Here is a 15382-nt window from a genome sequence, read left to right on the forward strand (position 1 = left end):
GTTGGTTTAACTTAAAAAATTAAGTAACCTGGTTGCCTTAAAATGTTGAGTTTATTGAAATTAAAAACTTGAGTTGATACAATTAAGGAAATTTGTTTAATAAATAGAAACTCAAAATATTATTGTGTATGAACCACAAAAAATTGATAAATCATGAAAATAGCACTATTTGGCATGTTTCACTGCGTCATCAAAAATAAAACACACACAATTACCCAATATGCCTACAAAATCTTTTAATAATATTTTAATAAAGGTTGTCGAATCTCAAAAAATGCTCATTGTATTAACTCAAAATTTTAATTTTAATGAACTCAAAATTTTAAGGCAACCAGGTAACTTTTTTTCTAAATATTTTTTTTTACAGTGTGTTCTAAATATGAACATAATTCTTACAGATTTGGAACAACAAAGGGTGAGTAATTAAGGACAGAATTTTCATTTTTGGGAGAACTATCCCTTTAATTAACAGTCTAAATTATTTTAGGATTTAGGTTCATAAGTATAAATTACAATAAAGCCACTTTATTCTTTTTAAAACAAGATATGTTTTTAAACTTTATTAATGGATCATCTTGCAAAAGAGACATTAATTTCAGAAAACTGCAAAACAGGCCAATACTATGATAAATACATTTTACACTTTTTGAACTTGCATCAGTTCCCTGGATCTTTGCAAGTTCTCTTGTCATTATAAGTACAATCCAAAATAAAACTATGTGAAATAAATCAAAAGGTCTCTGCAAGCAGTATGACAGTAATTCAAACGTGTTAAAGAAAACACTTCCGGACATTTGAGAATTATGGCTAGACACACACACACACACACACACACCCACACAAAAATACAGATATGCACAGCATTAAAAAAAAATGTAAATAATAAATAAATCAGCATAAGAATTTCAACCCTTTTTATGCGTATCAACAAAAGTATTTGTACCTTTTTAAATGATTTCAAACTAAATTTTGAAAAACTTTTTTTGTTGAAGTATTCCAGACAGCAATGCAAAATGACATGCAAATAAACCCTTAGTTAGTAGTAAGGGTCAGTAGTAGAGACGGGTTAGCATATCAGACTACTGCTATCAGTTAAACATGACAATTACTCTAATGACACAAAATCTATTTGGCATCATAACACATTCAATTGAGTCTTATAGAGCATCACTATTTCTCTTTCTAAACTACAAATGAAGATGAGTTGTGGGAAGATAGAAAACTGTTTTACAATTTGTTTTCATTCCAGTTCTTACTGGCAACCGCACCTAGTTAAAACAGGACTTTAGTAGTAACTACACCAGGAGTTAATGTACATATTCATCATCGCTGAGATCTGAATCGTCCGCATCAACTTCCCCTTCAATCACGGATCTCTTCCCTTTACAGCACGAAACAACCAAACCAATGAGAAAGACCTGCAACACAACAAAAGACACATTAGGGCTATGCCAACACTACTACTCACATGATATTTCATCAGTACTGCAGGTCCTTGTAGTGATGAGTTTTATTATCAAAACAGGCGTAGCTTGAGGACGCCATGATTTCGCGGAATCATGGGAGTTGTCGTCTTCGCCTCTACAGCCGGTGAAAAAGAATCTGACCTGACTCGGGCAGAAATCTTATTCATGGCTGAGCTAATGTATTAAAGGGTTAGTTCACCCAAAAATGAAAATTCTGTTATTGATTACGTACCCTAATGCCGTTCGACACCCGTGAGACTGCCGTTCATCTTCGGAACACAGATGAAGATATTTTTGTTGAAATCTGATGGCTCAGAAAGGCCTCGATTGACACCAATGTCATTTCCTCTCTAAAGACCCATAAAGGCACTAAAGACGTCGTTACAAAGCCCATCTCACTACAGTGGCTTTACAATAATTCTTCGAAGCGATGAGAATAGCTTTTGTGCGTAAAAAAAACATAAATAATGACTTGCATAGTGATGGGCCGAAATAAAATAATGTTTCGAACGGTTATGAATCAGCGTATTGATTTGTGATTCAGATCGTGTGTCAAACTGCTGAAATCACGTGACACTGCCGATCTGAATCATGAATCGATACGCTGATTCATAACCGTTCAAATCTTTGTTTTGAAATCGGCCCATGGCTGTACAAATCGCTATTTCGTCTTTTTTGCACACAAAAACTATTGTCATCGCTTCATAAAATGATTGTAAAGCCACTGTAGTGAGATGGGCTTTGTTACGACGTCTTTAGTGCCTTTATGGGTCTTGAGAGAGGAAATGACATTGGTGTCAATGAAGGCCTTTCTGAGCCATCGGATTTCAACACTAATATCTTCATCTGTGTCTGAAGATGAACGGAGGTCTTACAGTTGTCGAATGACTTTAGGGTACCCGGAAATCGAGGGAAAACACAGGTATGATGTCATTGATAGGCGACGCACAGAAAAGGTCTGTTTTCCTGGTTAAAATGTATTATTTCTCTGTATTATTTAAACATTTAAAAGTACACAAGTCAAGGAAATATATAACATTGTTCTAGTGGTTTTTGGTTATTTAATTGTACCTTTAACGCAGAGAACATTATTCATTGTTTTAATCAATTGACAACCCCAAAAAATGTAATGATAATCTGCGTTCTCATGTATGTAGGTGCGCTGAATGCTGTAACCAGAAACTCCTGATTGTAATAAATAGAACGTGGAAGTAGTTGTGCATTCAGGAACTTACCAAAAGAAAAGCCCAGTTGCCAAAATAGTAGATGGTGCTGAAGAACCAAAACTTGTGCAGGAACAGGTATGATCTTGTTACTGTGCACTGGTCTGTAAAACAAAATGTGAAGAAACTGTACTTTAATTTAAGACATTCAAACTGTTACAAATAAATGCGGTTCTAAATTCAGAGTCATGGTTTCAACCGAAATATGCAGCACAACGGATTTCAACATTGATAATTAGAAATGTTTCTTGAGCAGCAAATCAGCATATTACAATGATTTCTGGAGGATCATGTGACTAAAGACTGGAGGAATGCTGCTCAAAATTCAACTTTGCAATCACAGAAATAAATTCAATTTTAAAGCATACTAAAAAAGTATCCTCATCCCTAGATACAGCTCAGGTCCCCGCTTTAATGTAAGTCTAATAGAAATAAGCAAACGCTAATGTGTTTGCAGAGTCAGAAGGTCAGTAGGTTAGACTTTACCCGCCACATGCAGAGCGAGGGAAAGTAATCACACATGCATAACGGTATGTGTTCTCTTCAAAGAGCATGACACCGTAATTGCCGGCACACAGCCTTGTGTAGTCGCACTAGCCACGCTTTGCAGGTTTGTGCTAACAACACGCCGCCTTTCAATTAAATGCATGAGAGAACCTCTTAGCTAGAGCCGCCTCAAGCTAATCTGTCACACTGACCAGAAAACCGCCATCAAGCTGATGACCATGTCATAGAAAATGAAGCGGGAGGGAACCAGTGGAAACAATAACAAACCCTGAGTCTGACGAATGACAAACAAATATTTAGAACAAATATTTCGATTCTGCTTGGCAGCCCAAAATAGCCAACATTTGGACAAATGCAGAGAAAAGAAAAATATAAGTAAAAATTCCCCCCAAAAATTAGCCTCATTGCAAATCGAATTAAAATATTCCTGTTAAAATCATTCACATCCATTATACGACTGACAGACTGCACTGGTTGGAGTTAAAAATCTTCATTTGTGTTTTACTGAAGACACAAACACACCTATATGTTGGATGTCCTGGGGGTAAGCAGATAAGCATCACATTTTCACTTTTGGCTGAACTATCCCTTTAAAGGCTGATTTTTGCTTCTGAGTGAAAGTTGTGCTTCTCCAGACAGTTAACTGTGCTTTTAAACCAGGGCTGTGCGATATTGAAGAAAAATGCGATATGCAATATCTTGTTAAATAATGCGATATTCGATATGCGATACGATATTGCAATTAGTGTGTAAAATCGATTGAAATTATATAAATAAAAAATGTACTTAAAAACTGAGAAGTAAAGCATTTGTGTTTCACAGTCTTTCTGGGAAAAGAAAGTATCGCTACAACTTCTGAAAGTGACCAGCAGTGTTTTAGCAAACGTTTATGTCACAAATCATTCACGTTTCGGTGTGTGTTTGTGTGTGTGTGTGTGTGTGTGTGTGTGTGTGTGTGTGTGTGTGTGTGTGTGTGTGTGTGTGTGTGTGTGTGTGTGTGTGTGTGTGTCAGCCAGCGTGAGTCTGCATGTTATTGTTTTTCACAAATTGTTACGTTTAATAACTCTTTTTAACATCAAGCAAGTCACATAAGTAACAGTCATGTGCCCAGTCTATTCTCTACGCTAAAGCATACACTTTTCACCATGTTGAAGTAGCCTATTAAAAATCATTCAGATATTGCGTGTCGTTGCAATATGCATATTGCGATATGTACATTTGCGATACTTCCATAATTTCCATAATTACTTCCATAATACTTCCATATATTGCACAGCCCTATTTTAAACTACTCTTTATGTTCAGAACAGGACAACTTGCCAAACAGGTTTCACAAATCTGATATGAGGTAGAATATTCAAAACATTAATAATGATAAAATATTTTTTCTACATCAAAATATGCATGAGAAAACTTAAGTAAAGATGTTTTCAGTCTGTTTTCCTTAGCAAAATAAATATAATAATAGAAACATGTATTTCTTAGTTTCTAATTCAGTTTGCAGTGCAGGCTGCAATATCAATGCTATTACATATTTTGTCTCTTAGAAATGAACATTTGACAGTGAGTTGAGTAGCAGTAGCTTGAGATGGGATGCAGAATATACATTTATGTTCAAATTAAAAAATGTAACTTCCTTTTTTTTAGGGTAAAATTTAAATATTCTGACAGTTTTGAGTTAGGACTTTACTTGTTCTGCACTGTTTCATCTGGCTGACTAGTTTAAATCTTTACTGAATTCAAGCTTCTCACTGGATTTCACAGCACTGTTTTTCAGTTAACCCGTATCGATCAATGAGTAAACGCATCTGCTTTAGTAAGTTTGCGCTTCGCTGCCGTTTCAGCCGAGCTGATCCGTGTAGCATGGTACAAACAAGCAAGCGATGCTGTTTCATTCTGCTTTTGGTGCATAAACTTTACATCAAACTTTTGTTATCATTTTATAAAGGAAAATTATATTGCAATGATTATTGTTTTATCACCTCATGGTTTAGTTTGCGGTGTAGTTGTCTGTTGGCCTAATGTTTGCACTACACAATCAAGTGGTCAGCAAGAAAGCTAATGTAAAAAGTTCCTGTATGAAGAAGTTAACATGTGCTCATGGGTCAGACAGAGCAAGTGTCACTACAGCAGAAGGGTTGTAATCAGCTCAATCTGTCGAGGTGCTTCTGAAGAAGCAGCCTTAGAGAGTGGGGTCTACAGAGGGAAGGGAGGAGAAGTAGAGAGAAAGTTCCAGTAGTGTTTATGCAGATAATTAGCTATGCCAGACATGCAACAGGAGGTTGGTTGAGGCATGAAAACCTCCTTAAAAGAGAGTAGTTAAAGGAAAACCCCGACATTACAAAACACGAGCGGCACCAGAGGTCACTGAATCAATCTGTGTTATACGTCCTATCATCTCATACACATGTTATCAAAGGCCCCATTTGCACTGAGCATTAACCTCTGTCCCAAGAGATCCCATCACAAGTGGTCAGGCAGAACCAGGATTGATGTTCAAATGTAATACTAACACAAGTCTTAAATGTCTCCGATGACCACTCACATCACTTCCTACATCAGAGAGAAAACCACTCACATCACTTCCTACATCAGTGGAAAAAATGTTCCATCAGATCGAAGCTTTCTTAAAATAAAATCAAAAAATCCTAGGGGTATTTTACGTTTGATTCTGATATTATTTTCAGGATTATGTGCCATTCTGTATCAAAGCTACACTGTGTAACTTTTCTAGTTTATTCTTAGCTAAAAACACTTAGTTCTTTCAAAAATATATGTGCTCATTAATGTATATTTACTTCTTTCAAATAATAAAGTATTCTCGTAAGTTTATAATATGCCATTGAAAATACATACGGGTGAGGGGTTCGAATGCCGGTCGCCATGTTGCCCCTCCATCTTGAAAGTATATTAGCCAAAGAGGGACATACCCGTAAATTCAAGCTTCGCTTTTCACGTTTTAACACTCGATGGCACAGTGTCGAATGTGAAGAGGGGGATTGCCGTGCTAATGTTGGACTAAATCGGCCACCGTCAGAGTTAAAACGAAATCAGAATTGAGAGGGACATAAACTATTATTCACTGGATGGTCATATACCTTTACACCGCTAGATGGGGAAAAATATAACACAGTGTAGCTTTAAATTTGAATGTAAGCAAGTAGAATTAAAATAACTAGACAAGTGAAATGAAGTATAAAGCTAGGAAAGATAGACGTGTTTGTTTTGAAAAGTTTAAAAGGTCTTAAAGAAATGGATGGATGGATGGATGGATTGGAAAAAACAGACAGAGACATATAGACAGACATATAGACAGATAGATAGATGGATGGAACAAAAGACAGAAAGAAAGACCGACCGACCGACCGACCGACAGACAGATAGATAGATAGATAGATAGATAGATAGATAGATAGATAGATAGATAGATAGATAGATAGATAGATAGATGGACAAACGAATGGACGGACGGATAGATGGATGGATGGATGGATGGATAGGCTAATAGAATTCTCTGCATGGCAAGCTTTTGTATCTTTGATATTTTTAAAGGACAGCTACAACAGGCCTCTGGTTCTGGCTCAGTAAAAACTGGACCTGTTTGAGAGCAGGCCTCCCCTCCTGCACCTTTCCTGCCATCTGCAGCTCAGCAGATGCTCACCTGAATTGCAGGGCAGATGGTTCTCAACAGTGCTTTGGCTAAACAAATCATTGTGAACACCACTGACCCGGTTCACCTTCAGCTCGCGCTCGCTGCTGATGGAGGACGCCTGCCAAAGACCACAGCCATTCAGACCCACAGTCTGCTCATTCACTCGGGTTGTGTGGCATTGTGTTGACATGGCTTTTTGAGCATTGGCTGTTAAAGGGTTAGTTCGCCCATATATAGAAAACTGTCATCATTTACTCACTCTCAAGTTTTCCAGGTCTTTATGCTACAATTTTGTTTGTAGAATACAAAAGTGCAAATTTATGGAAAACCACTACACAGCTAGAAGACTGTCGAGAGAGAGAGAGAGAGAGAGAGAGAGAGAGAGAGAGAGAGAGAGAGAGAGAGAGAGAGAGAGAGAGCGAGAGAGCGAGGGAGACAATAGCTGTGTAGTACTCATGATAAAACCCGGCTATGACCGTAACGCCCTTAGCAACCACTCTTAGCAACGTAAACATAATATGTTTGTTCTCATTGATATTGTTCAATTAGGGGTGTTCGATTCTGGTTTTCGGACTCCACTCCGATTCCCGACTCCCACTGTAGGAGTCCTCGACTCCATTTACTTTACATCAAAACAGGGTCACTTTTTAGCTACCTAGCTGTTGCCGATACCTAATTTTACAGAGGAATAAATCACAAAAAAGCTTTTGTCGAGTGATGGAGCTAAACGAGTTAAAATAGGATACTAAATACTAAAATACATACAATAATGTACAGTTATTGATTTGTTTCTTCTTGATGTGAGTATTTTTAGGATTTATGGTTAGTTTAATGATTATGAAAAGGTTAACCATGGAAAAACCAAATCTATATGTATAGCATTAATATACCATCAATTAAACTAAAGCTAGCATGGAGGAAGCCTATGTATAATTACAGACTAAAGTCACCGTGACTGTTTTCTGTTTCTAAAGTAAATATTCAAATAAATGTGTGACAAAGTTTCTGCGACAGCTCTCTGACGTTGTGTACAATGCCAGTGTCATAGGGATTAAAGAATTAGTAAACAAGTGAGCAATATCAGACACAGCAACAGAGTCGACACCAACTCTGGGGCTATTCAGAGTCGACTCCCCATCACTATTGTTCATGTAAGCTTGTATCATTGTGAGAGAGAGATTGAGTGAGGGAGTGTATTGCCTGCATTCAGATTTAGCATAACAAAAAAATCTGTTAAATATTTACTGCGATATCTTGTCTTTTTAACAGCTCATTTGTCAGTTGCATCTTTTTCCCGTGTTCACACAAGTTTTAGTCTTTTCAATATAAAAGTCTTCACTGAGTGACTCATTCATTGAGACAGTATTTGCCACCATCTAACGGCTGTTCGCGGGCATGTACAATTTTTTCTGGCTTTTAGCGATTTTACTCAATGAAATTTGTATTGTGCAGTAACTGTTTTATAAAAGGAATAAACCCTGTGTATCTGTGGTTTTTAGTGAATGTATAACAGCTAAGGAGGTGTTAGGCACTCTGCGTCGTGCATAACAATGCCGCTCAGCTGTTATACATTCACTGTTAAACACAGCTTGTTGGGGCTTATTGCTTTATTAAACAGGTGAGTAAATCCACACACACCTTTTAGTTGCCGTTTAGCAGGCTGAATAATAATCAAAGTCTTTGTCTTTTTTACAGGTCTTAAGGAAACACTAGAGGAACGCTTGAGAGGAGGGACAGGCGCAGGAGCAAGGAGCTTGGGAATCGCAGGAAGTAGTATTTGCAGTTAAGGAATACAGGTAAGTAATCTTTAGTCCAAGTTTAAGAGCAGACAATGAGTTTGTTTGAGATGTGTGCTTTTATGATTATAGTGTGAAAATGCATTTGATTTTCATCTCACCACTGATAGCGCTTTGGTTGGTTGTAGCGCTATCCTATTGCGTGCAGAGGGAATTTGAAAGACAACCATTTATCCCAGCCCTCGGACTGAGCCCTGCCAAACGTTTAAAGATGCACTATGTAGTATTTTTGCAGGAAAATATCCAAAAACCACTAGACCAGAGTTATATATTTTGTTTAGCTGTATTATTGTACTTACAATATTACAAATGTTTTCAGCAAACGCACAGAGTAACGTCATAACACCAACATTTTAAACACATTTAAATGTATCTAATATGATAAACAGAGCTGTGTTACCTCATACTCATGACCGGAAAAGCGGAAATAGTGCAGGCGCCCGGCGACTGTGTCCCATCTAGAGGATGGATACCTGACCTGTGCCGACGGTACCCAATGGGCCGGGCCGGGTTCGGACAGATATTTTGAAATGACGTTCGGGTTCGGTCACATCAGCGCGATAAGGCATTAATCAAAACTGCTTATTATGAAATAGACAATGGGCCTGTTTAACTTGATGCAATGGTTTGTTTTTGTGATTAAAGTAAATGTAAAATATTACCCTAACATCCGTCTTCCTGCATGCAGAAATTTGTCGTGACAACAACGCGCACCACGTGTGTGCATATTTCCCGCGGCATCCTTGTCATTCCTGTAAATGCAACTTCAGCGCTGCTGGCAGCAGGACAGCCTTGAAGCCATCTACAGTTGATGCAATCCTTTTTCTGCGTAAAACCTCGATTAGCCTAAACTTTGATGGATAGATTATGTAAATAGATCCCATGTTGCAGTTTAGGAACCATACAGTTTGAGAAAATTGGTAAGATGACTTTCATTCCAATAAGCATTTCAATTGTGTTACGTTAATGTTTTGTTCTGTTAGTTTTAGCAGACCTTTGTTCATTTCATTTCAGTTGGCTATTTGATTGGGCTCTGTGTAACGTTTGATGCCCCATGCGCGTGCTGATGCGCTCGTCTGTAAACATTTCAGAATGCCTTCCTACAGTTGCTTAATAAAAGCGGGCTTTCCACACAAACAAACGTACGTGTCATTAGTATATGAGGAAAAAACATTGATTTTAACTGTCGGGCTCAGACATAAATATTTTAATGCCAGTCGGGCTCGGGTTGGGTTCGGTTACTGCTCTGTCGGAAGCGGGCCGGGCTTGGACAGAAAAATGCAGAAAAATAGGTAAAAAGTTTGTGAATATTTTGAATAAAGCATTTTGAATAAAGCACAATAAAGCATATTGTGACAAGCATGACGCGTTGCCATGGAAACAATAATGCAATGCGTTCTAAGCGAGAGAATATGTTCATAATAATGCAAAATAATGATGAACTGCTGTTATTAGTGCAGTTTTTTTGTGTTAAATTAGGCCTATTGTGGTTGGGTTAGGGGGCTTTAGCTTTTACTGTGAACTTAAGTAAAATGTGTTTTGTATCTATTTATATATTTAAGTATACTTTAAACTTTAAACAAATTGTTCAATTTAAAGTATAATAATAAAAAAAATCAATAAAAAGCCATTATTTAATGTCATCCACCGTCATTTTGTGGCTCTTTTTTTTAAAATAGAAAAGTATCGGTTCAGGCACCGTTTAGGCACCAGTAACGTTTTAAAAGTACTGGTTTGGCACCAGAATCGTAAAAACCCTAAACGATACACAACCCTACTAATGATCTTTTACTTGCATAAACTTACAGCATGACTTCAAAAATAACTCTGAAATGACTGTATTTGAATGGACCTCTTTTTACTGTGATTATAGAGATGGTAATGGCAAGAGCTGTGAAACAATTCTTCAAAATGTTCTCCTTTCTGAGAAAAACAAAATTGGGGTTTGGAACAAGATAAGTGTGAGTTAATAATGACAGAGTTTTCATTTCTGAGTGAATTATCCCTTTAACAGAGGGAACTGACTGAAAGGAAGCGTGTGGCAGAGCGTGAGTTCAGTGTGTGGTCAGTACAGCGGAGCAGCCCTCTCTGAAAGCATGCATTATTAATAATGACTCATTTGTTTCTGTGTATACACTGAAAAAGAACAGGATGGAAATAGAGGAAAAGTGCTCTAAAGTGCTGTCTCCCTATGAGAAGAACATTCTATCAAGCACTGTTTGTTTGGGGATTTTTGTTTGTGCCATTTTTCTAAAAGCAAACTGCACATCTTGAAACCACCCTATTTTCACCCTATCCTGTCTTGAGGTCTGGGATATAATGTTTCTAAAAGAATACCACCTACTACAAACACAACTGCCTTCTGGTTTAGATAATGATGAACCCACTGTAGGTTATAAAAAACACTCCCGATTACGAATACAGTACTCATTCAAAACCTGGATCTGGATCCTATTGTATTGCAGTCATAGAAATAGCATGCATATGAGAACTGTGTGCACTGGGACAGAATCAGCTTAAATGAGACTCCATTAAGATGCATTAGATTCTCTCTATGTACCAGCGGTCCACATCTACCACTAAAGTAACACCATGGGGTGCACGTGGCGGCATGAACTCGTGCCAGGCTGTGCCTGACGTGGCTATTAATTAAAGTGTTCCTTAATTATCTGCTCTGTTTTTCTGCTTTGCTGAATAATTATCGCCAGCTCTCAATGCACCAGACTGGGGGGAAATTCAGATAGAATAAGAAAACAAGCGATCGATGGTTTAAAGCAAGTTCAACCAATAAAAGAAAATTCTGTCTTTACTCACCCTCATGCCATTCAAAAGCAGATTTACTTTTTTTTCTTCTGTGGAACACAAAAGGAGGATTTTGTTGAATTGTACTGGTCACTCTTTTCAGTGCATTTCTAATGGAAACTGAAGCTTTTAAGCTTCAAAAAGGAAGTAAAAGCAACATAAATGAATCAAAATTGATCCATATGATTCATGCAATATATTCTTGACAGCAAACAGAGTACTTTGCTTTGAGAAACTTAATATCTGTGTCAGATCAATGAACAAGTCAACTTAAGTCAACATGACAGAATGAATCTGTCATGAATCAGACAACTATTTCTGTCTTATTCATGAATTATTAATTCTTTACATCACTACTGTTTTATGAACTGATCCACTGAAAGAATTCAAACTTAGACTAAACTAAGTTTTTAATGGCGTTTGGGCTGTCGACGTTAATGCGTTAACGCATTCGTTTAATTTAAAGTCGTTAACGCGTTAAAATAATTTAACGCAATTAATGCTAATAAATTACAAAAGTACGTGAAGCTGCGACATTAACGTGATTTGCATCACGCAGTCAATCATCGGGAGTTTATCACAATCCCACTGAGTATCTGCACCTGTAACCCTGGTAGGAGGAAATTTCCATTCTAACTATTTAACCCAATTCTGCGTTTGTGATTTTAAGCCATTAAACTCTGGGAAAGTGTTCAGTGATCCAGTAATCTGATTCATTCAAAAAGTCCAAAACAGTGCTAATGTAAAGAAGGCCAGGCTGATTAGGCCACATCAGAGAGAAGAGAGACTCACAGGGCGTTTTTAGTGAATTGTTCATTTCAGTGTGTGCTTTGCTTTAAAACACAAGCTCTGTCTAATTTTGCGATTGTTTTTGGAGAATGTTTTTGTGTCGTACAGTAAGCGCGTGAGAGTCCGTTATAATAATGCACAGAGAACGTGTGTGCACTCTCTCGATCACTGATCTCATGCAGCATTCATGTACATTTCAGAACATCCACACATTTCCACACACACTCAGAAAGGATAATGTTTGATTTGTCATGTGTGAACGTAAGTGATGACCAGCTTGCGAACTAATCGTTTGTTTGAACCGGCTCTTTTTAGTGAACCAGTTCACCAAATTAGACTGAACCGTTCCAAATAGTTCACATTTTTGGTGTCTCTGTGTGGTTCTGTTTGGTATCGCAGTTTGAGAGGTCTACATGTAAATGTCCATTTTACATAAAATGTCTAAACTGAAAACAATCTAGTTGTTGTTGCTCTGCACACGATCGGTGATGCATTTTGTAATGTTGTTTTTTTTTTTTGCGGAACATGTCGCCGTGTGTCGTGAGACATGTTCGTGACACCTAGGCTACACTGTGGTCGTGACACCTACACTGACAGACTCGAGCACCTATATTATTATATAATTTAATGCATTAAATGTAATGTGTCTTTATGACGCGGGGTTTATTTCACACTAGGCTACATGATGATGATTCGTTCAAATAAAGATTGCCTTGTCACTGCAGTGTTGCCTGTCATTCATAAATAATTTTAATAAATCCATTAAATAACCATTTAGTTATGTTCGAAATGCTTAAGCAACGAGGGGATCTTCAGACTGACAAAGACTCTCTCTCTCTCTCTCTCTCTCTCTCTCTCTCTCTCTCTCTCTCTCTCTCTCTCTCTCTCTCTCTCTCTCTCTCTCTCTCTCTCTCTCTCTCTCTCTCTCTCTCTCTCTCTCTCTCTCTCTCTCTCTCTCTCTCTCTGATCTTTCCATTTCAGTTCTCTGTCTCTTTCCTTTAATAATGAATTTAAATAAATATGGTAATTTGTTCATATAAAAACATTTTGATGGCTCTACTTTATTTAAAGCGACGGTGTGCGAGAACTAACAAGACGTAGGCTAAGAAAACAACCGTCATTTAACCCGTCTCTTAAAAAACATCAGTTATAGCTTTAACTTGTTTTTAACTTGGCAAATAACCATGGTATAAGCGGGATAATCCACGGCTAGCCATGCATTAAAGGATTTTAATGCACGGCACAGAGGCGAAGAACCGCCCGACGCGAAGCGGAGGGTGGTTGCCTCTAGGTCATGCATTAAAATCATTACATATATACACACACATATATATATATATATATACACACACACGTTCGCTTTAACACCGCGTTGTGTGGCGCCTCACAGAGCAGTGCAAGATGCCTCTCTGTTTAAAAAGTATTTAAAAAAATTTGTTTTACTTTTATTTATTTTTTAAAGAAAATTACAGATCAATTTGCTAGATAAGACCCTTATTCTTTAGCTGTGATTGCGTAGAGCTCTTTGAAGCTGCATTGAGCATGGACCTTCAACCTGTTGGTTGCCGATGGAGTCCATTATATGGAGGAAAATCCTGGAATGTTTTCCTCAAAAAAAAATGTTTTCTTTTCGACTAAAGAAATAAAGGAATGAATGAGATGGATAAGATGGGGGTGAGTAAATTATCAGGACATTTTAATTCTGAATCAAACTAATACTTTAAATGTGTAATATTTGATTGATAAAATGATTGACTGGGACTTTAAAATAATAAATCAATCTAACCTGTCAAGATCTTAATTTTCAAATGCATGGTCTGTTCCTCGTGTAAATCTACCATATGTTGTCAGAAAACTTGGAATACAGTGAACATTTCATCTGTCCTACTGATAATTTTTCATCCTTTTTGGCACTTGTTTTCATTTAATCTATATGCATGAAAAAGATCAATCAGTACTCTTCCAAATCATCCTGTTGGGTTCTAAGGAAGAAATAAAGTCATATAGGTTTTGATCAACATTAGGGTGAGTAAATAACAACAAAATGTTCCTTTTTGAAGAGTAGAGAAACAAATCCTGGAACAGAAAGATATATAAGCTATCACTGACTTTGGACGTAAATGCACTTTTTCACTTTTCCTTCTTTTTTTTCTCTTTCAATCTGTCTCTTTTTGTGTGGCCAACAGATGCCTAAATTTGGCACCATTTTCTCAAAAGGCTTCAACTGGAGCATTTGCTAATCTTTATCACAAAGGAATAAAAGTGAGAGCCAAAAACAGGCAGCGAGAAGGCATGGGCTTTCCAGAACGACCTCAAGGGGAAGAGAAGAATCAGAAGAGTTGAGTGTAAAGTTCACATTGAGGAAGCTGTTGAAATGAAGGGCGTCAGATCGAGTGCAAAATTGCATACAATCAAAAGGTGACACTTTTCAATACAAATAAACTTGTGAGGTTAGAATAAAATCAGACTGAAATTGCAGTAGAGGAGAGCAGCCGTAGAGCATGAGTGATATCAGAGCTGCTGTCTCACCTGTTACCAATCCTCATATTTATAGCAGCAATATAAAAGACAGACACACGTGACTTATGATTCATACTAGTCATCCATAGCAGATCTCTGGGTAAATGTGCATGGAGATAGAAAATGGAACATGTGAATACTTCACATTTAAACTGTTACTGAATCAGAACATCTTTAAATTGTTTTAAGTAGTGAATTTGAATATAGCTCTGGTTTTAATAATTTATAGCCATATACACCGATCAGGCATACCATTATGATAGGTTAAGTGAATAAAACTGGTTATCTCTTTTCACGTCACCTATTAGTGTGTGGGATATATTAGGCAGCAAGTGAACATTTTGTCCTCACAGTTGATGTGTTAGAAGCAGGAAAAATGGGCAAGGGTAAGATTTGAGCGAGTTTGACAAAGGCCAAATTGCAATGGCTAGACCAGGAGTTTTCATACCTTTCCTGGAGGACCCCCAGCACTGCAAATTTTGTATGTCTCCCTCATGTAACACCTGATTCAACTCATGAGCTCATTATAAGAGACTGCAAGACCTGAAGTGGGTGTGTCAAAAATGGGAGACATACAAAATGTGCAGGGCTGAGAGGTTTGAAATCCTTAAAAAGAATTAAAAATCC

General features: G+C 37.4%; 1 protein-coding gene across 1 annotated transcript in view; it reads right to left on the reverse strand.

The window, feature by feature from the left end:
• Positions 1-509: 509 nt before the first annotated feature.
• lmbrd1 (LMBR1 domain containing 1) overlaps positions 510-15382 on the reverse strand; it is a 121275-nt gene continuing 106402 nt past the window's right edge. Inside the window, exons 15-16 of the mRNA XM_067422104.1 lie at positions 2702-2793; positions 510-1418 (exon numbers count right to left, since the gene is read on the reverse strand). Of these exons, the coding sequence (XP_067278205.1) occupies positions 1308-1418; positions 2702-2793 (203 nt within the window). The 3' untranslated portion in view covers positions 510-1307. The remainder of the gene's footprint in view (positions 1419-2701; positions 2794-15382) is intronic.

The sequence above is a fragment of the Pseudorasbora parva genome, chromosome 17, assembly GCF_024679245.1.
Source record: "Pseudorasbora parva isolate DD20220531a chromosome 17, ASM2467924v1, whole genome shotgun sequence".
Taxonomy (NCBI): Eukaryota; Metazoa; Chordata; class Actinopteri; order Cypriniformes; family Gobionidae; genus Pseudorasbora; species Pseudorasbora parva.